General features: G+C 38.8%; 1 protein-coding gene across 1 annotated transcript in view; it reads right to left on the reverse strand.

Moving 5' to 3' along the window:
• Positions 1-20,548, reverse strand: part of STK32B (serine/threonine kinase 32B) — a 153,243-nt gene extending 132,695 nt beyond the window's left edge. The window contains exon 1 of the mRNA XM_005517847.2: positions 20,473-20,548. Within this exon, the coding sequence (XP_005517904.1) occupies positions 20,473-20,548 (76 nt within the window). The remainder of the gene's footprint in view (positions 1-20,472) is intronic.
• Positions 20,549-25,903: the final 5,355 nt, after the last annotated feature.

Raw genomic sequence — 25,903 nt, forward strand, 5'->3', positions numbered from 1 at the left:
GTCCATCATGCTCTGTTCATGGTAAATGCATTAGTGAAGAAAGACACTGCTTAAATTAAGGAAGAAATTAATTTCTGCTGTCAGAATTATAAATCCAGACATGCCTTTGAAGTTAAAAAAGAGTACAAATCTGCATAGCTTCATAGGTTTCTGAGTAAAATGGGGCATTACTATACATTATTTGACTGGGAAACTCAATAGTTAGATAGAGATACACAACCAAAAAGAAGTTTCAGAGCTGGTTTTATCTCACTAATGATGAATCATGATGTTTCAAATCATATTTAGGGGTTTGTATTTAAATTGCATTACAATGTCTCAATTCTTCATGATTAATGAGTGTTTTAGTCTCAATATAAACTGATTATGTTAATATGTTTTTATAATTATTCAGCTTTGTTTGCAATTAGAAAGAATTTAAGAACTTTGTATGCAAAACAAATTTTATTTAAAATTCAGCTACTTTTGTTTTGAACTTTACAATGCATTTTAATCTGATCGTGTTTGCATACTTCACTCTCTTCAGTCAAAGTGAAATGTTTCTGTATCGTCAAAAGTCTTTTGTTTCAGAACTCTTGACTGGTCCAAAGCAGTTTTTTCTCAGCATCTCAGTTCTGTGTTTCGCTTTCTTGTGAAGCCACGTGCAGGATGGGATCCTTGGCTGCATCTCCCTTCCACAGATGTCCTCAGCTCCTGCACGACCTGTGCCTTGCTCCCTCCGAGCTGGTGGCTACAGCAGGTGGAAACAGGTGCAAGGTGTGGATCTGCAGAACCAGATTCCAGAACCCTTGAAGAAGTGTCACACCACAGAAATGTAGTGCAGCTTTGAACTGGGCCAGAAGGAAATCTGAAAAGGTAAACTTGAATTCCGTTCAAACTTTCAAAACCAGCTTTGTTTCCCCAGCATAAGGCTTAATTTTTGTCAAGGAAAATAACAGAATTTTAATTTGGCAACAAGTTTAATTATCCATTAAAATTGTTTTCAGAGGAAAAATCTGTTTCAAAATAAGAAGGAAACAGGGTGACAGAGTTCCTTGTTATCTTCCATCTATGTCATGTTTCAAACAAGACAAAGGGGAAGCAACTTTTTCCTTTATTAAAATGGGGGGAAAAATCTCAGTACCAGGCTGTTGGAAAACTGGCAATATAATTTTATTTATACCTCTCTTATTTCTATATTCTATAAATAAATAGCTGATACTGTAGATAAAAGAGTGGGCTAAAGAACATCTGCTGTGATGCATTACAGACATTCTGATTTCCTTATGTCAATCCTCCTACAAGGCACTGCTTTACATGCAATTTAGCTCCACATTTGATGAAATTCACAGAATATTTAGACCATGCATGGTTTGTTCATCCAAAGCAGTGGCAGCATCATGGGGTTCTATGCTGTAATTAGTGAAATCCACCTCACATCACATCATTAAAATGAGTGGGGTTTTCCCTAAATGGTTGGGGAATTTTCTGAATGTGTTAGTTAAAACGAATACTGGAAAGAACTAAAACAGCCCATCCTTTTTCAAAAAAAAGCTATAAAAACAGACTAGGAGAATTTGGTGAATCAGCTAATAATTTACGCTCTTACAGAACAGGCATGTGTTGCCACAGCCAGCAGTAAAATTGAAATTCTTAAGAAAATTAGCATTTGAAAGTAACCAAGCTGCTAAGTAAAAAAGATCTTAGAACTTATTCTCCAAACTTTTCTTCCTTGTTAGTCCTGTAAAAGAACATAATTGTATTTCTAGTGCTATTCTATAAAAGCTGAAAAAAATTTTAAAAAAGATGAGATTTTGAGATTTTCAATTCACAAGGAAACTGTGACTCCTTGATAAAAAAGAATCTGTTTGAAGCCAGGATCAAATGAAAATTCTCTCCAGAGCTGCTTATACCTACCCCCAATAAGACAAATTTTAATGATACTGCCATTAAATATTCTGAAAAATGTATCAGGCAGCTACCTGGAGCCTGTAAAACTAAGTCTGCTCCCTGGACAAGTAGAACAGACTGCAAATCATTACAGCTTTTCTGTGAAGGAAATGTAAACTGAAAGTCCATCCCACAATCTCCTTGTCTGGGAAATTGGAGTCTATCACCAAACCAAAAATCAAGGAAAGACATCTGATGCTTTTAGGGATGAGGGTGTCAGCTTGAGTGAGCCACTGGGAGGGATTTGTCTGCCAGAGACTGAAGTCAGGACAGAGCCTTGCAGCTGTAAACTGCACTGGGATTTTGGTCTAAGAACACAATCATCAGTTTTTGCCTAAAGTCTCCTGAAAGACTGTGGTAGCCCTAGTAAGGGCTTCACCAGAAGAACCAGTGACTCCAGGCATTGCTGTTATCATTGTCCTGTGGAAAAACAAAAATTTCTCATTCTGTGGAAGGTGTGGGGATGTTTAGCTGCCACTTTTCTCTACATGAATTTTGACACAGATTGGATAAAATGAACTATTCTTTCTGAAGGACTGAGCACAAATAGGTGTTTACAGGCAAAGATTAATTGCACTGATTGGAACAGGTCTTGTGGCTGTATCTCTCTCCCACAGTGTTTCCTGGGAGCATTAGATTATAAAATAAAGTTGATTTTCTTATCTTTATGCCTCCTTAAAACTAGTCCAAAATTTTACTATAACAATTCCTAATTGGAGATTTTAGTGTGCTGCCTCCATCTTCAGACAGGTTATTCTGTTTCAGAGGCATACAGCAGTACTCTCAGGCGGCTGGGGGGCAAAAAAAGAGAAACTAGAAAGCCAATTTTTGCCTGTGATGGTTTGTATGAGCAAATGCAGGAGAGGGTGAGAGAAAAAAAATGTTCTTTTAAATAAATTATCTCAGCCTGAAGGATACAAAGCAATATGAAGTTCTGTTCTTATGAGGATGTGATTTCAGCTCAAATGAAAGCAAACAGAAAGTTACCCAGTTTTGGAGTCTTTCTCATTATTTTGCTTTGTGCCCTCTTTCCATTTTTCATCTTTGTTATTAGAGAAGGAAGAAAACTACAAAATCAAAAGGTCTTCACTGATCTCAGCTGAAATGAAAAATTTCTGAGTATTGATTTGTGATGGTTTCTGCTTCACTATTATTGCTGTCTGTGCCCATTTAGAGTGACCGCATTTCTGATATGTTTTTCTGAAATGAGAAAATTTCAATAAATTCTCCATTTCAATTTATTTGCTTTTGGCTTTTCACAGAAAAGATTTCTATTTTCATACAACCTAATAATGAGAGGAAGAAGACAATATTTATACTTCCCAACATCAGAAGCATATGCTTTAAGCCTTACACCATACCAAATATCCCTCAAAGACCACTTCACCAACTGTATTTTAGCCCTTTATGAACCTTTTCATGTGATGCTGTGATGAGAGCCCATGATAATCCAGGAAAAGACTTGTTCTTTACAAAAAATTGACAAGAAAATGAGGCAATTACAGACACACCATGTCTGGCATGTTGCAGACAACAAGAACAGAGGAGGGCACAAGCATCCCTTTTGATGGCACTATGGGTGTTCAGACTGGATTATACTGATTGGGACACCTTATGATGCACCTACAATGCTGCCTTGGTTATTAATCTAGTTGCAAGGGCAGTGAAATGAGAAGGTCACCTTCACAGAGAAGTTATAGTGCTTATTAGTAGAGAATTTGTGTGTTTTTATAAAGCAAGGAATTGCTTTATATCAAAGTAGAGAGCAAACTCTGATCCCTGCCATGCTAATATATACTGATACCAATATTTCATTTTCCCTCACTTGTGAGCACAGGCAGTAAATGTAAAGACAAATTTAAAACTATCTCCTAAGCATGTCTTTTGACTTTGATGGTAATTCCAGGAAGGTAACTGATTAACTTTCTGCAAATAAGTAAGAAAAGTAGTAAACATCCTATATCAGAAAAATTTGAGCTAATATAAAGTTCAATTCCTATTATTTGAAGGCAAAATTACTCATTAAAGTTAATTAATTTTAAATTGTTTCTTATTCATAAACAACAAAAAGAAGGTCAAATATTGCTGTCAGAGCTTGGCAGAAGATATAAGGAACATGAAATATATGTTATCATTGCAAAAAGTCATCTGGACAATCTGGTAGGGATCAAGCCCAAATTCATAGCATGTCCTCATTGGCAGTGCAGTACAAAACAGGAAAGAATGACTGTCTATTTAACGTCACCACTGATGATGTGAGCTGCAAAAAAAATAGCACAGACAGAAAAAATTAGCATATCATAGATTAGTTTTAGTTGTCTTTTTTTTGGGATAATGCAAGATCATCAGCAAGAAATCCTGATGATGACTGATGGTACAGGCAACTACCAAGGTGAAGTTCCCCTGACAAATATCTAAGATTTAACACAGCAGCAGCTGAGACAGCTTAAAAGAGACAAAATCTGACAGTGGCAAGCATGAATGGGGGATAACACTGCAAAAATCAATTATTTATAATAATTTCTGTCCCAGGATATCATCAATTGAAAGGCAAGTTCAGAAAGGGAGAGAACTAGCACATAGTGAATGTACAAAATGGGAAAGGCTCAGATGGTGACTAAGAAGAAAGATCTGTGCAGAGCTGACCCTTTGCAGGGCAACCACAAATAACACTCTTTTAATACTACTTCCATGCCCATGGAAGTGGAGGGTCACTGATCTGGTCAGTCTGACAATGTGATACCATGGACTGAGAATGAGAATTTGAATGTTTATGATCAGCTGTCAGCCCAGATGGTCTTGATTGTGTGGGTCAGTTTAGTGTAATCCTTCAGCAGCATAATTTTAAAGCAGACCTTTTCAACACCTCATTATCTTCTGTTATGATGTCTGGTTAAACATCCATCAGTTGAGCTAAAAAAACCCAAAACAATTGGACTTCAAATACATTTGCTTTTACTATTAGATTTAACAGAAAAGCAAAAGTAATTTGGAATCCCAAATCTACCACTCTTTTTCAACAAGGAGCAAATAACAGTAGATTGTTGTGAAAAGCCTGTAGCAGCTGATCAGGAATTTTCCATATTGATGCACAACTCAGTGCTATGAAAAATGTCATCAGAGCTCAGATGTTCTTCTGGATGGACAGAAATATTGTAACAAACCTCACCTTTGTTAAATAACAGATACTGGTGTCTGGAAATGAGCAGAGCCTGGTTATCACAGTCCTGAAGTCAGAAAAGATTTGTTAGAAGTTTAAAATAACACACAGAGTGGAAGGTGTGTTCACTTCTTGTGCACAGGATTCAGGTTATGTGAAGCTGGCCACACCATTCTATGATTCTATGTAAGAACATGATTCTCTCTCTGTTTAGACTGGCACTGGATCTAAGTGACATGAATAACTGGAATTATTAGGTTATTATTAGGTTTGATGCATTGGCTAACAATGAAACTCCTTTAAGTCCAAATCCCTGACCTCACTGTCACACAGAAATGACCAGGATTTACTCAGGCAGTGCCAAATCTTCACTATAACCAGAGGTTAGTTTATCATAACAGAGCTGTTTGGCTGTTTCTATTTTCTGTAGCATACAGCATTCAGGTAACCTATTTTCCAGCAGAAAGGTTTCTTTTCACTGACTCTTTTGGCTTAGTGGAAAGTAATTGGAACTTCTCATCCATGTATCCTATTATAACCAGCAATTTACAAAATTTTACTATTATAAATCCACAAGTCAGTGAATTATTTTTAAGATCAGTGAAAGTATTAATCAAAGATCCCTTTTTGTTGCCATGAAGACAGTTCTGTTTTGTGACAGGATGGAGATTTGGTTAACAGCTGTTAACTCAGTAGCACCACTGGAAACATCAGAAGTCATCAAGGAGCAATTGAATTGATGTACTGGCCCTTATCACAGCCAGTGAATGGCAGGGAAGCCTCTGTCAGTCTCCATGCTTTTCATAGTTCTTTCAAAAGACATTGACATCAAAACTAGGGAGAAAAGTTTCAGGACCTGCTCCAATGTAAAATGTAAGACTTTTGTTAAGTGATAAAGCATAGCACTCTTTTCTTGAGAAAAGAGAGATTCTGATTGACCATGTTGTTCTATTATGGATGAACTGACAGAAACGATCTCTGAAATCATTGCAAAGAGAAACAGGTTGACAGGTATAAGCAGCAGAAAAGATACTCCTTCAGAAAATGTATTGCTACAATATAGAAAATCTACATTTCACTTTACTGTCATAGACTTCCCTGTGAGATCAGGATACACATAATAGACTATGAAGCATCTTTTTCAGCTGGAAAGTGGGAATATTCACCTCCCTCAGAGTTTCTATGAAAATAACCTCATTAATAACTGAACTGGAAGGTTCTCTGAGGGAAGTTGCTATGGGAATAAAATGTCAAATATCAGTGTACCAAACTGTTTTCTCCTGCAATAAAATTTATCAGAGTGATCCCCAGGTGAAGGAAAATTCTTTAAATTAAGTTAACAACAAAATCCTCAGTGAGACATCCATCAATCTTATCCATGTAAAGGTCTCTGTAATTCCAAATAGAGTAATTCCAAGCCAGAGAAAGCTAATAAACCTCTTTGCTCTCGGCTCCTCAGAGCCTCAGGGCTCCGAAAACACTGCTGTTGCAGATCAGGGTTTCACAAAAAGAGTCTTGGTGCTATGTCAGTGGAAGGTTGGGGACCCATGTGAAGAGGATTTTACTCAAACACCTAGAGACAGTATGAGTTGTTCTCTTCTAAATTCAGAACCCAAGACATGAGGAGTCTCTCTCCAGAACTGAATCTTAAAGAATTATCTCTTCTATTTTTAACCACAACTACAAATTAAATACTTGGGGTGAGTAAGGATACTAAAGATCAAAATTATTCCCATTTCAATTGGGATTGCCTCCCATTTAGTGATTTTAAACCAAACCATCACCATGGGCTTCAAACAAACGATACCAGTGCTAACTAGCAGAGGAAGTATGCCTCAAGTGTCCCTGCCTGCTCCAGCTGCAGTGGCCAGTGTAGCCTGGGCTGTGGATGTGGGATCCTGCTGCAGGCAGTGGGGTTGCACAGCAGTAGCTGTGGGTAGAATGGGGATTGTAAGCAGGAAAAGCTGCTTCTCATCATGGGAAAAGGCAGTATTTAATTAAATTAACAGTACATCTAGTGAGTACATCTAAGGGTCAGATCTCCAGTACAGGAGAATTAAAGAAAATTTCAAGTATTCCATTACTGTCTGGCCACAAAGTAGCACCTCAGAGTCCAACAGACACTAGATACCTCTTAAACTGGCCAGATTTCTATTGACTATTTAAATAAAAGACACAACATACTTTTAAGAGGGCTGACCTCCTCCATTAATTCTATCTGTTAGCCTACCCATAGTTATCCATCCTCTGCAGTTAAATTACTTTCACTCTGTACTTCAACACTCAAGTTGCATTTTATTCATAGGTCTTGTAAATGTTTTAAACTAAGTTATACTTAGAAAAATAATAAAATCCATTTTAGAGATGGAACCTCAAATCCCAGCCTCTGAAGTTGTAAAAGCACTGACCTGAACTCATCTTGGCAGTTCTGATTTTTAGAGTTATCTGGAGCCAGGAAGAGGCTTCTTTTTGATTCTAGCTAGGATTCATAATATTTCACTGTGTGAATCATCTACTTGCATAAGAATCACTCCACTTTTTCTGCCCCTTTGGACAAAAACAGGTCTCACAAATGTGTTTTTTTTTTTACTTAAATGCTCCAGACTAAACTATTGTTGATCAAACATGATCATTTTTTTTTCCAGCTTCCGATGAAGTGATATCCTGAGCTATTAATTATCATTAACATCTTTGTATACATCAATTTTTGTGGCTATTTCTCCTCAGGGTGGTATAGAATGGGCAGGGGAAAAAAACTGATTATAACAGCTATATTTAATTTCAAAAAAAATTCTGTATCTTCAGTGTAATGCATATTTCTTCATCTCAGTGTTTACAGATAAATATTTCATGATGGAATGGGTAGTTTTGCTATGGAGACTGAATAAAATGGGCTGACTGCTGTACATAAAATGACCACCTAACTGTAGAAGTTTTTTCACTCAGACCTGATGATTTATTCTCTCGTCATTGTGCTTTCTACCTCTGGGAAATCTTTGTATACTTATTTACACTCCACAAGCAATTACACTAAAGCTGATATGACCATTCATTGCAGAAAACAGTAAATATGAATAAAGAAAGCAGGGACTTTATCTTATCTATCCACTGGTAGGACTAGGAGTTGTCTTTGTTTCAGCTGGAATAGAGTTCATTTTCTTCTTTGTATCTGTTGTAGTGAAGTTTATTATTATTATAATTTACTTTTATTCACTTATATTCTTATCTCAACCCACATGTTTTATCTTATTCTGATTCTCCTCTCTATCCAGCTGGGAAGGTGGGCAGTGAGCAAGCAGGTGTGTGGTATTTAGTTGCCATCTGAGATTAAAACCACAGCTGAAGTGAAATATTAAAGACTTCAAGCAAAGCAAACATAGATACACTGATGAAACAGACCAAATCCACCTCAGGTCAGCTGGTATAGAGGTGACTGAGGACAGGAGGAGGATTTCAGAGCAGCCACAATTCCCAAATCACGGCTGGGTGTTGGCATTAGCAGCAGAAGGTCAGTAGACTCTAAGCTACAACTTAGATTTACCTCATATCATCACACAACAGGAAAAAATAAAAATATTCACTTGGTGAGCAGGATGTGGAGCTGAGAGATATTAATTAAAGAACATAAGTTCTAATTTTAACCACAGCAGTTATTAGGTGCAAAGTACAAACAAATAGTGGGCTGCAGAGGATACAATTGCTCAGTGCAGCAGAAGGCTTGTTAGTACCTGAAACATTCAGTGGCACTAAATGCACTTATACCAGTTCTGTGTAATCACAGAAATAGGACCTCAAATAAGTTTAATTATAGATGTTAGATGAAAATGATGAATATTGGTGACTCAGTTCTAGAGTTCCCTATTGCGTACCCTGGGTTTGTTTTGATGAGAGTAAAGTATATTAAAAAAATCTGTGTATATATACAGAAAAAGAGGGAGATAGTCTCTAAAAATATATTTGTATTTATATTATATTTTCTTAGCTAGAATTAAATGGCAAATCAGTAAATCAGAGCTTCTTCCTGCTGTCTATGAAAATTATATTAAACAACCATGGCTTCTTCACAGTACAGAATGGAAACCTTTAAATGTAGCAAAAAATTATTGTGGGGGTGGTTTTTGGTTTTTGGGGGTTTTTTGCGTGTGTTTTTTTTTTTTACAGGTTGTGGAAAGGACTGGAAATCATGTCACTAAAGGCTAGAAGAAACACATTGCATACAACAGTAGCCAGCAATCTCTTGGGTGATCTGCTGGGGTGTATTCTTCTTTTCCAAATTGGAATGTAGTGCTTCAGGAAGATCTTAACAACATCCAGGACATTCTGTCATTCAAAAATTCAGGATGTCATTGATCCACATAGGTCTGTGGATCACAAGATGTATATGAACAGAGCAGAGGAAGGTTAGAGGGCTGAGAACAACCTGTAGTTACTCTCAAGTATTTGTATGCCCAGGGAAACATTTAAAATTCTCTGCATCTCACAAATAAGAAACCTGAATGCCACAATCTTTTCTCTGTAATGGGTAGTGACAGCAGTGCAATGGCCACCTTCTGTGAAGGCTTCTGTGAAGCAAAAGTCATTTTAAAATCCATGACTGTGTTCCATTGGTCACTGCTGAGACACTGATGGCTCCTGGCTTAGGAGCATCAACCACCTGAAGTCAAGGCAGCACTCAGCATAGGTGCTTGAAACCACAGAAAACATGGTATCTCTCCACTGCCACTTATCACTTCATCTTTTCTAAACAGCAGGCATAACCTCTCCTCACTCTCAGGAGAGCCTTGTGAAAGCCATTCAGAGAACAGATGTTATCCTAGCAACAGCTGGAATTTGCCTAGCCACCAGAGAGGCTCCACTTGGATGTCCTGCCTCCCACAGCCACAGACACCTGTGAACCTGATGCCCAGTCCTCTTCCCAAACTATAATTAAAAAAAGGAAAAAAAGGGCAAGATAGACTGGGTGATAGCAAATAAATTTTTTTGCTATTTTGAAGCTGCCCAGGCAGCTTTATTCTAGCTGTTCTCTTCTCCTTCAACAGAGAGCTCACTAAATCCAAAAGAAAAATTATTGCCGAACATTTGGATCAACAGCAAGTGTTAACTACTCTATGACTCCAGAAAAATCACACAGCACTTAGTGCTAACAATTTTGTTCAATAAAGATCAATAAATTCTTCCAGAAAGTATCTCAATACTGAGATTTTTATGGAGAATTTCACACTAAAAATGTATTTCTGTTTCTACATTACTTTTCATCTGCTATTATTATTTGCACCATAAAAAACCCTCTAGTTTAAGAACTTAACTTAAAAACTTGAGCAAGACATCTCAAAGACATCACTGGGCAGGAAAAGATGTGGCAATAAGGGCATAATTGGCATGCAATTACTGAAAAATCACATGCCAAAGTTGAATAGAAAAGAATCTCATGAATCTGCATAAAACTTCAGGCTAATCTGTTCCTCATGTTATGTCCAAACCAATCTCAATAAAAGCTAACTTGGTTTTACAGCAATTCCCCACACATAAGATTGTATTTCTGTAATTTTCACATGCCAAACGAGTCAACTATGATCTGGGCTTAAGAGAATGATTTTTCCTAGTTCTCAAAATGATCTTTTGATGATCTCTTGTTTGATTTGAAGCTCTGTGTAGCAGTTCACAGTGCTTAAGAAGAGGTATTGCCCCAAAAGCATTTGCAGGCTTTACAGCTTGGACAAAGATTTATCCGAACCTTACCCCAAAAGGCACAAAATCAATCTTCATAACATAATGTGGAAGCAATCCAGGGGCAAGTGGAACATAGTTTCAGAAAGGTGTGAAGGACACTCAGGAGGCTGACAGTGATTTTGTGATTATATTGCATCTTTGCTTTAACAAGGTAGCTAAGAACAGTTCTCATTGCTTAGCAAGGGAGGTGGAACAATCTCAAAAGGAAATAATAATTAGTGGAAGGATTAACTCAGTTTGCATTTTTATATTTTAAATAAGGAACATAAGGTGTTCCCTTATCACTGCAAAAATAGGAAAAACAAGGAAAGTGTTTTTTTGTCCACTGCAGCAGATTGCCTTGTAGTATATTTATCTTCCTAAATACAACAGTCTTTACACAGAACAGTGTTAACAATAGAATGATGAAGTCAGTGCTCTCTTTTACTCAGTATCATACCAAGCAAAAGATGACAGGGCATAAAAAGTATATCTGGTGTAGAACTTTTCTAAATGTTTCTAAATTTCAACAAACTAGAATTTATATTTCTTAAAGAAAAAGAAAAAAAGAAAGAAAATGAGAATGAAAGTGGTAATAAACACAAAATTAATAAAATATTACCAGATAGAAGTTAAAAGCACTGATTTATTTCATATTTTGAGTAAGATAAAGACACTGTAGGGTAGATTTCATGAATATATCTAAACCAGCTTTTTTCAAAATAGACCAAAATAGAAATAGTTTCATGAAGTATAAAACAGAAAATTTCATACTTTGTTGTGATATTATAAAGAAAAGATTTATGGGAATATAAACTTTGGGAAATAAATTTCAGATTCATCAACCATGTTCACTTATCATTACAGCCTCAAAAACCTGCATAAATAAGCTGCCACTAACCCTAGTAATGCTTTCTAAGATGCATCCTTCAATTTAAAAGGAAAATACCTTTGTCTTAATTGTGGGATGAATGAAACTTAGGTATCTACATTGTATTTAATACCCATATCAGAAAATACAATGCAACATTTCTAAGAACAAAAGCATTACAGTGTTTGATACATTTGTGTCAAGACCTGTGACAGCAATCATAGAAAAGGGGTGTAGGAGAAGAACTGATTATAGAGAATCTTCCATTAGTTGCAGCAGAAATAAATCATATGCAAAACTGGAAGAAGAACCTTGATGGACTGACAACCAGTAAATAAGTTGAAACCAAAGAATCATACAATTTTTTATGTTGGAAAAGGCCTTTAATGTCTTTGAGCCCAACCATAAGCTAACACTGTCCACCATTAAACCATGTCCATAAAGGCCCAATCTCCAGTAAGCTTTCCTTGCCAGGCTGGAAAATACAGAAAGCTGATAGTCTTTAGAGGAGAGGTGGTGAACTAAGAACACTTTTATAAACACCTTTTTGCAGAGTTTGAATTTCCAGTGATTAAAATCAGAACTGACCAGTGACCTCAAAAATCCTAGCCTTTCCATTGAGACTGTTTAATTTACTTATTAAAATATACATGTGGATGAGAGTCAAAGTTGAAATTAAGGAGTTCAAGATGAGGTCAACTGAGCATGTGAGAGACAGCTGCATGTAAATAAGTCTTCTAATTATTGGAATGGAAAATAACTTATTTGGGAAAAAAAGGAAGGAAGTCCTCATTTCTGTGATACGAAAGTACAACCCTACTCATACCCTTGTTGATGGATATTTGAGGTGAATGCTGACTGCCTAAGGGAACAGACCAATGTATAACATTAAGGTTTTCCTGAGGACAAGCTGAATACACATCACACGTGGTGCTTTCGTTCTATTTGTCAGATTTTGGTAAGTCAGGAATCTGTAAGGGAAAACCTGGTAGTACTCACCAGTGAACAGATGCCTTCTTTCTTTCCTCCAGAAATGTGTGTTTTATAAAGGTACAGTACAATAGTGTAGTATAAAAATAGTATATATTGGCCTAATTATTAAACTGTACTGTATACATGCAATATAAAATTTAAGCAGTATAATGTTAATTTCTGAGGTATATTTTTTAATTTAAAATTAAATTAAACGATGTTCCATCAAATACTGTATTGAGAGAATTAGTTCTAGGTCCTTATGAACATATTTATGCTCACCATTCTCTTGTACTGAGAAGGTGGAGGCATCTTGGGCCCCACCAGTGCTCATCTGCAGATACAGTGTGATTTGAATGTATATTTCTGATAAAGAAAATAGTGCAGCCAAATAAAAGACAGTGTTATTCTTCAAAACATTTAATGTATTAGAGACTGAACCCTACAAAGTAAACCAACTTTTTTCTTCTTTAACCATAAGGGAAAAAACCCAAGACATTTGCCTGCTCTTTTTTTCAAAGACCCTGTGTTTGTTATTCATGCCTGATTTTGATTGAGTCCAAGGAAACTCAGAGCATGATTTAGTTAAGAAAACAACTTTTATTGATCTCTTCAGTTTTTCATGTTTGCATAGTAATAATCTTTTACTTTTTCCTGTTGCAGGTAGGTTTACATGTGCATACACATACACGGTGTTCAAAAGCACAACAAATTAGGCAACAGTTCAACACAGGCCTACATTAGGCAGTAAATAATGTCATCCAAGGTGGTCAATTTAACTAGTTCATGAAACTAAGTAGAACTGTGCTCAAGAGAGATCACACCCTCTGATGTGCACACTGCTTACTACTGCTGCTCTTCCCCCTCCAAAAAGCCCAGGCTTTTCCTGTTGAGTTTGGTGGGTGTCCTGTAACTTTTGCTACTTCCCCTCAAATATTTTACCCAAATAAGTTGCTGAGGAGCTCCTCTACCAGGAGCTAGAAGTTTGCCTTTTAATTGAATATTGTCTAAGAATTTTTACTTTATATTGATTTATCTCAGTAGCAACCTTTTCTCTTCCACACCTTTCCCATCATCTCAGCATTAGCTCACTTTGGCTAAGTCAAAATGTTGTGAAATCTCCAAAATAACTTGACATTCTTTCCTCTATTCCACCCTTCAGTGCTTAGTCACAGGTGTTCCTTCCCACCAGGAAGGTCCAGGAAGGTTTCTGTCTTCTCAAGCTTGCTTTTTTAATTAGAAACCTAGAAAAGAGTTACTCTTGTGCTTGGCCAACAAAACCCTGCCTTCTTCGGTTTTATGCCCACATTCAGAAAACTTTGTACATAGTTCTGGTGAGACTGTTCCCTGAGGATCTATGAACAATGTAAAGTTAAGTACAACTGACAAATACTTTATCTGTCCCTGGAAAGGATCTTTGTTCTGAAAGTGTGGGGTAAATCTGACATTGCACAACATTTTTAGGATATTCAAATGGCAGAACAGAGATGCATCTCATTTAAGATAGCAAGAAGCTAAGATGGAAGTACCAGATTGATCTTTTTTAGATTTCCCTGTAAAAAAGGGAAAACTGATACAGTATTAAACTTGTCCTACAGTTATGATTTAGTGTCTGAAGAGGTTCACATTATTTATTGTACCAAAGCCTGAGTCAGGAAGATGAGGGCTGGTGGGGATTGCAATGTCAGGATATTCCTTCTGGACCCCCTTGGACACAGACCATGTAAACTGTCAACAACAGTTTGGTATTTGGTACCTCTGTGGCTACCTGAAGTTGTCATATTGTTCTTTTGTGCTCTCCTTTCTGTCTATATTCTCCCACTGTCTCATACCATGCTGTAACTGTAAGCTCAACACTGATCTATTTAGTTCTGTGATTGTACAGACACTGGTATTAGGGTTTCTGAAGTGTTTTGCACTACACATAATGATAACTTCCTGTCTAAAGTTCAATAAACAGAAAGTAAAATTGTATGAAATTCAACATGGTCATAAAACAAAGTATAAAAAAAATCCAGTGGTCTGGATTCAATTTATCTAAAACACTGGTATTCAGCATAAAATAATGCCTTTGACAGCTGTGGTTTTCAACAGAACTGCCTCTGAGCAGTTTTTAAATCACATTTTGGTATTCTTATCCAATTCAGTTCTAAAGGGAACTGAAATATTCATCTTTGCAAGGAAAATTTTAAAATGTGATGTAACACACCATAGAACTTCCATGAACAGACTAAAAATCAAGCAGAAATATTGATCCCACATGATGTTTGCAACTCTCTGTAACAGAAGGTATTTAGGTTCCAAGCCTTTATTTAACTGTTCTTTAGGGCTGTATTTTATGACACAAGTACTTTGAAAAGAGTGTGTTATTATCCTCATGACCCAAGTTGTGTGCAGCAGCTCTGTGGCTGCACCAGACAATGTCCATTGTAGCTGTGTGACAGCAGGATGATGAGCACCATCATATCACTGACAATAACTGGACACTGCATACTCTGTTCTCAATCTGACTCATTTTGACATTTAACCATTGCTTTAAATTGGTTCCAAGCAAAACTCTTGTAATTTTTTCCTATGTCACCTTATAGTTCTTCAGCTTTCACTGCACTTCCACATAAGCTCAGCCATTAAGCTCAGAATTTAGCTAGCTGAATCCATACTAATTGCAGGCATTTTTCTTAGGCTCTTTATCAGGGTTTTAGGCTTTTAGCACAAGTCTTTTCAGCAGCTGGCCATTTAATAATGATGTTTTCTGACACTCGCCAACAATTTTAAATCCTTCATTTAAGCTGAAGGCTTTTCTAAAGAGGAGAGGTATAAATCAATTTTAAATTACAACTTCAAATTGGAAGTTTAACTCCAGAGGACAGATGCTATATTCTGCAGTACAAAAGATTTCCATTGAGCTCTGTAGTTATGACACTGCAGCAGAACAAAGCCTTATGGCTCAGGCAAGGAAAGGGGACTCCAGCACTTCTTTGAAGTGGAGACACAAGCACTAGAGTGAATCAGGTTCTGCCCATGCAGAATGAGTCAAGGTGTGTTGCCATGCCTCGTTTCCCACATGCAGGACTACACTACTGAGACACAATGACCTCCACAGAGGGGTGCTGGAGCTTCAGGATGTTCAGTGGAAAGTTCTCTGGAAATACATATTTACTTTACATTTAAAGTCATATACGACATAAACCAACCCAAGCTCTTTAAAAGTTCAGTATGCTTATTTCTAAAGGTAACTGTAGCAAAGCTGATTTTTTAAGCCCCAAATAATCAAATATAACTGCCATATCACTTGGCAGAACCACCTTCTAACTTTCTAACACTTTGTTTCTTATCCTTTCCTCTGTATTTTCCACCACAATGTAGGCAAATGCATTATTCCTGTTTGATAGTAGCAATATCTCTCCTGAGTTAGCTCTTTTCTAAATTACTTTTTTCAGCTATTTCATTTTCACATTTTGATTATGACTGAAATTTTAACTGAACACAGTCAAGCAAATCCAGCATTAAAGGCACTCTTTACAGTCACTAGGTTATTGCTAATACATTCATTACTTGTGATATTTACTGAGAATTTTCAAGAAACATTTACCAATGGTGAATATTAGCCTTACATTTCTGTTGCCATTTTTGTGAACATATTGCTGTTTCTCAAGAGTTGTACATGAGGAAAAATTTACTTCCTTGCTCTCCTGATGGGAGTACTGGATATACTTATTCAGGAGAGGGTAGTTATGAGAATAGAAAATATTTAAGGCGAAGAGAGTCAGGTTCCTTTGCTTCAGTAGTATTAACCAAAATAAATCTGTTTTCCTTTTACCTGAATTGACTCCTCAATTTGAGTAGTACCTTGCTTAAAATGTTTTTTAAATGCCTGAAAAAAAGGTTATAGTTCCAGACCATATAAGGGTCTAGCTTTGGTAAGAGGTAGTGATGCTGCACAACACCAGACCTAGCTCTTTATCCAACCTATGCAGCAGTAAAAATCAAGAAATTAAACACATTTTTCTATATCTAGCCAGAGTATAAGTTCTAGACAAGCAAAGGGCTTTGTTCCCTGGATTATTCCTAGCTGTTTTTGTGCCTTAACCTAGGCTAAGAAGAAAAAATGAGATAAATACAGCACAGTTTTACCAGAAGTTTTTTGCACATGAGTAACCAGACATTTCTCCTTGATGACAAACTTATTTTCTAGATAATAGACTTGGCTTAAATTTAATTTTTCTCAGTTCCAGTGGAATGAGATGTAAGAAAGTATAAGCAAAGCTGAATAAAGTGAGGATAAACTGAAAAAAGGCAAGGTGGGCATCTGTGCTGGTTTTGGCTGGACTAGAGCTCATTTTCTTCACAGCAGCTGCTGTGGGGCTGTGTTTGGGGTTTGTGCTGGAAACAGTGCTGGTAGCTCAGGGATATTTTAGCCATTGCTGAGCAGCACTTCCAGAGAGCCAAGGCCTTTTCTGTCCATCATCCCACCCCACCGGTGAGGAGACCAGGGCTGCACACGGAGCTGCGAGGGGACACAGCCAGGACAGCTGACCCCAGCTGAGCCAGGGACATTCCACACCATATCCCACACCACATGGCTTTGTGCTCAGTATATAAAGCTGGGTGAAGAAGAAGGAAGGGGGAAACATTCAGTGTGATGGCATTTGTCTTCCCAAGTCACCATCACACATAATGGGCCCTGCTCACCTGGCTATGGCTGAACACCTCCTGCCCTTGGGAAACAGTGAATAAATTCCCTGTTTTACACTGTTTGTGTGCATAGCTTTTGCTTTCCCTATTAAACTATCTTTATCTCAACTCATGAGTTTTGTCACTTTTATTCTTCGGATTCTCTCCCTCATCCCACCTGGGGCGAGTGAGCAAGTGGCTGTGGGGGGCTGAGTAAGTTGCTGCTTGGGGTTAAACCATAGCAGTAACACAGGAAAAAGTATTATTTAGAATTGGGAAATGTGAGGCTGGCAGGGGTTAACAGCAAAGAAGATTAAGACTGGATGTGATCTAGCTGAATACTTACACAAAGTGTTCAGTGGTCTTGATAACTGACATGGAGCTGATCAGAGTGGTCATAATTTAAAACATTCTATAAAGAAGAATCAGAGTGCTGCAAGGAAAGAAGTGAGTGATCATCTTTGAGACTATGAATAATAGAAATACACCAAAATTCAGTCCTTCAAAAGACCATGTACATAGGAACACCAAATTTTCTGAATTGGAGCTTGTCAGTCAAAATTACTGAGCAGGGCACTGACCACAGGGTAACACAACTATTCACATGGCATGTCCATGAAAAGGGCATATGTAGTTACAGGCTGTACTAGAACTTATTTCCAGTAGAGAACAGGAGGTATTTTTCCAACACAAGCTCCTGGTGAAAACTCACCTACAATTCTGTGTATAATTTGGGTTATCTGTGTGAAACCAAGACAGGTTCAAATGCAGACAGATGCAGGGCACAGGAAATGAGAAAGCAGTAGAAAAATAGAAAAGGTTTCTCTACAAATCAAAGAGTGAGGGGGACATTTTGTTGTCTATCAAAGCCCCAGAATAATCCTGGAGGGGGAGAGCATTTGAAACTGACAAAAACTTGAATTAAACACAAATCTTTTAAGTAGGTTAAGAAACCTAGTCAGGAAAAAATGTTTCTAACCATTCAAAGAGTGAAGTTCTGGAAGATCCTTCTAATAACAATGGAACACAGACAACAACAACTAATGTAGCTGGTAAAAATTGTATGCATTGCTGCCTTTAAAAAGATTAGTGTATGATAATGATGTGTTGAACTGGCTGTAATAACTAGGGACTAACAGCATGTAGCTCAGGCTTCTGGTTCTCTAGAATATTTCTTCTATTATCCTGAGCATGGAGGGGAGTCTACATACAGCTTATAGTTTTTAGATCTACTCAATGGATCAGCAGCCCTTCTCATCAAAAAGCAGGAGTTGTAAAAACAGCTTCATTTTGTATTTAATTCTGTAAGATACATTTTCAAGGAGCAGATATATCCCCATACTGTTTAGGTACTTGGGAAAATGCCATCCTGAATAATATTTTGTAAGTACTATTGGAAACTGGTTATTGTTTCAAAAGCAATGGACCCTTCTGAACTAGATAGTTGTTCCAAGCAAAATATCTTAAGAGGAATAAAATATTACGTTAGGAACATTCATAATGGGGAAAACTGCCTCAGAACAAAACAAAACAATGCAAAGAATAAATAATGACCTAATTGAAGTCCATAAATACTTCATGTGGTTTTTTTTATTAGCTGTTAATAATGGCTGCGTTGCAGAAATATTTTCTGGAGAGAAAGAGAACTAGGTGCCAGGAAGGCATTTCTGCAATAATTTATTATTGAACTTTGTTCATTTTGTTCAAAAACTGACCACAGTTTTGTACCATGGGAAAAAAAAAATAAATGTAGTAATAATTCATGGAAACTGCTAACTCAAGAGAGCCCAAGTAGAAGCCTTCAAAGGCAGGAACATGGGTATCTTTTTACCTTAGGGTGTCTAGACAAGACTAACAGCGTGTTTTCACTCTGGAGTATTTCTCAGTGAGTAACCTCAAGGTTTACAACTTACAAGGTTTACAATTGTGCATGGTTGATACTTTACCTGGGGGGAGGCAAGGGGACTTTCTTGCTTGTATATTTACACAGCATGACTTATGGTAAAGTTCTGAAGTTTTTAATCGGTACAAGAAAATGGCAGCTATGGCTCCACAATATACAAATGGTAAACAATCTGTCCCACTCCCCACACAATCAGTGGAATGTTGTAAACCACACCTCATCACGCTTTGCCAAGGAATAGGAAATGGTAATCTCATCTTAAATGCAAGTAAAGATGTAGTCACCCTTTCAAGCATTTTACATGCATTTAGACACTTCCCCCCCTTATTGTTACTAACAAAACAATACATGTATGTGCCCTGAACATACAGGGCAGAACATACATGTTTTGGTCTTGTTATGAAACTCAGGCAGCCAAAACAATGTGAGTCTATTAAGGCACAATCACTTCCTAATAAAATATACCGGGAACTTCTGGGGAAGTTCCTCAAAATTAAGCACCCATTGTCCAGATAGGCAGCAATATCTATCCCATAAGTAATATTAAAACCATTTCTAGGCTAATATACAAATATCTGTTTTCTAAGAGTGCTGTGTTCTCTCTGCTTCAAGACCCAAAATTATTTTAATTGAAATGCATTCACATAATTCCAATTAAATACAGTCTATACTGGAAATTTACATTGAAATGCATAAAGAGGAAAGAAAAACCACATTTTAGGCAAACTTTTCCATTGCCTTCCACAAACTTTAAAAGACACACTTTCTTATGACATATTATCTAGGTAGGGAGTAGAAACTTGGAGTAATAGAACATGCTAAAAAAAGTTTCAGAGAGTAAAGCTGATGGAAGAAGTATAGAGTAAGAAAGACATCACCATTTCAAACGGGCAGGTGGGCAAAGAGACGACTATAAACAGAATTTAAAAACGTGGGCATCCATCTCAAAAACTATGCCCATTCATAAAGGCAGGTTTGAAGTTACCTGCCATGTGCTTCAACCCCAGCTGACGATGTGCTAGACTTGAGCCTGTGCCTAAAAGCAGCCACCCAAAAGCTGTCTCTTTCGGTGAGGATGGCTGGACAAAGGCGGGCTCTCCCGCCGCTTCCCCGGGCAGCGCACCCGCAGCTGGCAGCCCGGGGGAGGCTCCGCGCCCGCGGCTCCCGCACGGAGCGGGGCCGGACCCGCCCGGCCGGAGGTGCCGCGGCCCCGGGCGGGGCGCGGTTCGGTACCGCGGACAGCTCCGCACTCACCGTCCTCGTTCTCGTCGAAGACGGGCGCCCTGTGGGAGTGGCCGCCCCCCATGTTAGTCCGCGGCCGGCTCCGCATCCCCCGCCGCCAGCATCCCGCGGGGCGCGCCGGCGGCACCCCGGCAACGGGGCAGCTGTCCGCCCGCCGCTGCCCCGCCCGGCCCGGCCGGGGGAGCCTCCGCAGGGCTAGCAGTCACCCTGCGACATGAAAGCGATCCGTCTGCCCCTGGCAGAGACCGCTGCTGGCTGTCGCGCACCGACTTGGCCCTTCTCTCATCTCGGAGGGGCAGGGGAGGGAGGGAGTTAGGGGAGGAGGGAGGGATGGAGGGGGGAGGGAAGGAGGAGGCGGAGGTCCTGCTGCTGGTGGCTTTTGGTAAGCGGTAAAAGCTGGATCTACCTGGATCCTCGCGGATCCTCCCTCCTCCGCTTTCCCTCCTCCCAGACCTCCACTGGGGAGCGCGGAGTCCCCGCTCCCGCCCCGGCAGCGGGGCCGGGCCATCGCCCTGCCCTGCCCTGCCCTGCCCTGCCCGCCCCCCGGCCCCGGCGTCTGATGGGGAGTGCGTGCAGAGCCGCTCCTGCCTCCCGGCCGGGCTGGCAGCACCGGGTGCCCATCGCTCCCGAGGCGCGGGAGAGGCGGGAGGATGCACGCTGCCCTGGGTGCAGATGGTTTTTGGTTTTCCCTCCCTGCTGGGAAGGGGCGTCCATGGCCGGCAGCCCGGCGGGACGCGGCCGGCTGACCGGAGTTGTCTGAGTTTACAAAGTGGTAGAAAGAAGCCGAGGCAGCTGTTCCCTGCCGCTCCCCGGGCGGGGCGGCCCCGGGAGCCCGGGCGGGGCGGCGCGGGCAGCCCGAACCCGCAGCGCCACCTGCCGGCCGCACCGGGCAGCCCGGCAGCGGGGCGGCTGCGGGGCCCGCGGGGGTGCGGAGATGGACACGGGTGTAAATACGTGCCGTGTATTTACGTGTGATGTGTAAATATGCACCTGTGTGTGTGGAGATGGACACGGGTGTAAATACGTGCCGTGTATTTACGTGTGATGTGTAAATATGCACCTGTGTGTGTGTGGAGATGGACACGGGTGTAAATACGTGCCGTGTATTTACGTGTGATGTGTAAATATGCACCTGTGTGTGTGTGTGGAGATGGACACGGGTGTAAATACGTGCCGTGTATTTACGTGTGATGTGTAAATATGCACCTGTGTGTGTGTGGAGATGGACACGGGTGTAAATACGTGCCGTGTATTTACGTGTGATGTGTAAATATGCACCTGTGTGTGTGTGGAGATGGACACGGGTGTAAATACGTGCCGTGTATTTACGTGTGATGTGTAAATATGCACCTGTGTGTGTGGAGATGGACACGGGTGTAAATACGTGCCGTGTATTTACGTGTGATGTGTAAATATGCACCTGTGTGTGTGTGGAGATGGACACGGGGAAATACGTGTAAATATGTACATGCATACACGTGTGTGTCTGGAAATCACTCCGCTCTAAAAGTGCATTAGGGAAAACTGCCAGCACCGGTAAGGAATAACATGGATCACCTGGCATGTAGCAAACAGTAAGAGCTTTCTAGGCTTGCTGTTGATATTTATAGGCAGAAATAGCTGTATCACTCCCTTGCAAAAATTTTAGCAACTTTTGAGGTGAAGTAGAAACAATTATGTTTGTCACTTCCTCCAAAGGGAAACAGGTAAAAAAATCAAACATCTATATTAATATTGTATTCAAGTCCCTTTGCAGTTCCTGCAGGGGAAACCTGCACAAAAAAAAAAAAAATCAAATGGAAGTTGCATTTTTGGCTTCTTCACTGTTACATGAGGAGAAAAGGGAGACAGAATAGAAGCTTGAAGCCAGGGTATATGTATTTCAATATATAGAGGCAGAAAGGCTTTACCATTCTCCTGTAATATTTACCACCCTTTTTCAATATAGCTATTTAGAAAAGCACAAGAACAAATACTACAAAAGAGAACTTTCACTCTCTTTGTGTATGATTTTTACTTGCCTTAGTTATTCTCATCATCTGTCTTTGAACCCAATATAATGCTGCTATAACCTCTCTGGGAAAGGCTGATTAGACTTAAATGAAGTAGGTAAGATCCTGCACTGTGTGGCTGAGAACTTGGAGCTTACAAGCTCTACAAACCCAGAAAACTGATAAATTCAGACATGGTGATATTTTTTCCATAAGTAGACATGGACAAATTGTATCATCTTCTGATGTCCTTTACTTAAATTATTTGGTTTACCATTATTTCCATGTGAAAGCATTTGCAAGATAGGGAAGCCAAAACTGTGACCCATGATTATTCTTCTAAAATAGACTCTGGAAAGCATGACTTACTCTTTATTATTCTTTTGTGTATTACTCACCCATTCAAAGATTTAGTCACCCAGTCAGAAGCAGAAATAATGTCATGTTACTGAGTTTGTGTTCCTTCAGCCAGAAGACAGCAATCACAGACCTTCAGCTCTCTTTTGGGTTAGCTGGCCAACACAGTGCTTGGTGTTAATCCATTTTCTTTAGCAGGAACAAGGAGGACTGCACTTACGTTTCAGCTGATAAGAGTTACCTTCTGCCTGAGCTAAGGGCTTACATCCAGTCAGTCTAACTGCTTCAGTTCACGTGGAAGTGTTTCAAAGTGACCTTCCAAGTACCGTCAGGAACTAGCTTGCCAGTAAGTCTCCAGGCTTTACACACAAGAAACCCATCCATAGAATACAGATATGAGGGATGAGCAGGAGGAATTTGGTATTCCATTGCATGCAGAAAATACAAATTCATTAAAAACTACTTAAAAGTGCCTCCAAGAGTTGTTCTATTTCTTTTTTTTACTTCCTTCACATAGACCAGATGTCTAACAAGTTTTCTGCAATGACTTTCTTGATTTCATATGACAAGGCCCATCATGAACCAAAACAGTTCTAAAAATTTACAGAACAATGAGCTGTATCTATCCATTAATTAGTCACTCCAACTAGACTGGTGTGTTGTTTTGACTCCTTTTTGACAGTTTTGCAATAAATCTGCCCTTGATTTTTGCAAAATTCTGGCTTATGTTTAAACCTCAGCATACCTAGGAGGTTAAGACAAATGGCATGCTGTGCTAATGTGAGATGTGAAAAATTAACATTTAGTGATAAAGTATTGATGAGATACTATTTTTTATTAATTGATAACATTATATTCCTCTATAAATTTTGCATTTGAGTAGTGCCAGCCATTATCCTTCATAGTCATTTACTATAGTACCAGACCAAAAAATATTATAGTCTGACAAGAATTGTTGGGTTTGCTGTTCTAAAAGCAATGTAATGTGTTCTTTGTATCTGAACCAAGCGTATTTGTTCTGAACTAAGATGTCTTTGTATCTTCCTGGGGGCATCAGTGTTTGTGCAACTAAATCAGAAGTTGTTTACATGATGGTGTCCAATGGTTCGAAGCTCAGAGCCCAACAAAGACTCAAGGAAACCAGTGGAAATTTTCCAGTACCTTTGAGAGTAATATCAAGCCTTGGACACATGGGCTGTTTATTCATGTGGTCCTGGGTTCCCCTTTGTCCTTTGCAACCCTGAATGCATGTTAAACTCTGAACAGATGCATAACTCCAGTATCTTTTTTCTTAAAAATATTCAGAACTATCTGTATTCCATTGCATCTGCTTCAAATTTAGCAACAACTCTTCAAGAACAATTACTCATATGTTTTTCCAATTGCTTTTGTAAACCAGAAATAAGTCTGAAATTCTCTATCATAACATCATGCATATCAGTAAAGCTCTTTGAAGCCTGAGAATTCTCAGAACAATAAATGTTTACTCTTCTGGGACAGAGATTTCTAAGCTACAAGCAGTTTCTAAGTCTTGCAAGACCAAAACCAAACCAAACTTTTCATGCTTATCTTTTCTCTGAAAAGACAATCAGGTTTTGCTTGAGATAAACAAATTAAGTTCTCAATTTAAAAACACATTTAATTTTTAGCAGGTAACTGCTCCATAACCTATTCAGAAAACACAGTAGGGAAAAAGAACAGTCTAATCGAGCTATTTTCTTCCCCCTCTTTTCATTCCCCCTTCTTCCTACAATCATCATGATCACTTTAAGATATTGTTTTACATTTTCATTTAAGGCCTATGTTGTCTGGCTTAGAATAACAGTGATTTTTTCAGATCTCCGTGCAGCATCAGCAGTAAAGAAAATCAAATATGATCACACTCCTTTGCATTATAAAACTTCCCTCAGGGATTTCAGTGATTTAAAGCCAGTAATTTTATGATTACAGCTTTTGTATTAAAATGCTTCTGATGAGACTTGTGGGGTGAGGGTGACCTTACAGTTCTTGATTTCACAGCATACCTTGTTGATATGCTAATATTTGTAAATTGCAGACTGTTTACAGTGACATTTTTGTGTTTGAATACTATCCTGGAGTTAACAAAGAAGATATTAAAATAACATCTTTTATCTTTATGATTATGACTACTTTAAAAGCAAAGATGATGGTTTAAAAAAGTCCCTTCCTTGGAAACCAGTAGGGTTCTGTTCTATTCTATTCTATTCTATTCTATTCTATTCTATTCTATTCTATTCTATTCTATTCTATTCTATTCTATTCTATTCTATTCTATTCTATTCTATTCTATTCTATTCTATTCTACTCTACTCTACTCTACTCTACTCTACTCTATTCTTTGACTTTACACAGGACTGCAGTAAGCTCACTTTGGCTGTTCACTATCTCAGCTGAAGCAGTGGTAAATCTGCTCAAACTCTGTTTCCAAACCATATGTGGTCTCCTCTGACCCATTTCAGGTCAGTAAGATGTGATAAAAGGCAGAACGTCCTGAAATCAGAAGAAAAAAATTGTCTTTCCATAGTTTGCTCTCAGAACATGGCCTTTGCTCATATTTATGCACTGGGAGAATTTGCTAAAGAACCAAGCAAGAGCCAAGGACCTGAAGTACATGCTGACAGTCTTCTAGTCCCTCTTCAGGCATAAGTGGTTACTATTCCCAATATAAATAAATATAAATTTACTGACTCCTATTTCACTCCAGATGAATTTGGAGAAAACTCTTTCTCCTAAGACTCTATCAAAATAATGTTAAAACCTTGGAGTTTTATTGAGATTTACATTAATTTCTTGTGAAAAGCAGTGAGTCTAATTGGCATCATCTGGCATATCCATGCGAGAGACAGTCTAAGTTCAAGTATAGATCAAAATTTCCAGCAAATGGTCCAAGCACAGACCAGTTTCCTTTACTTTGCCAAGGTTAAGACAGCATTGGAAAAGAGTGGCTTAGTTTGGCTTCACAACATGCTCTCCCAACTGCTCCTTCTCCAGCAGTCCCACCTCTATTCCCCAAGACACCAATTTAAAGCATAACAGAGTTTTGGACTAATCCCAGTATGGGATCAGGGTCACCA

Source organism: Pseudopodoces humilis, chromosome 6, assembly GCF_049639895.1.
Source record: "Pseudopodoces humilis isolate 2021_Gansu_Grassland_sample_001 chromosome 6, ASM4963989v1, whole genome shotgun sequence".
In the NCBI taxonomy this organism is placed as follows: domain Eukaryota; kingdom Metazoa; phylum Chordata; class Aves; order Passeriformes; family Paridae; genus Pseudopodoces; species Pseudopodoces humilis.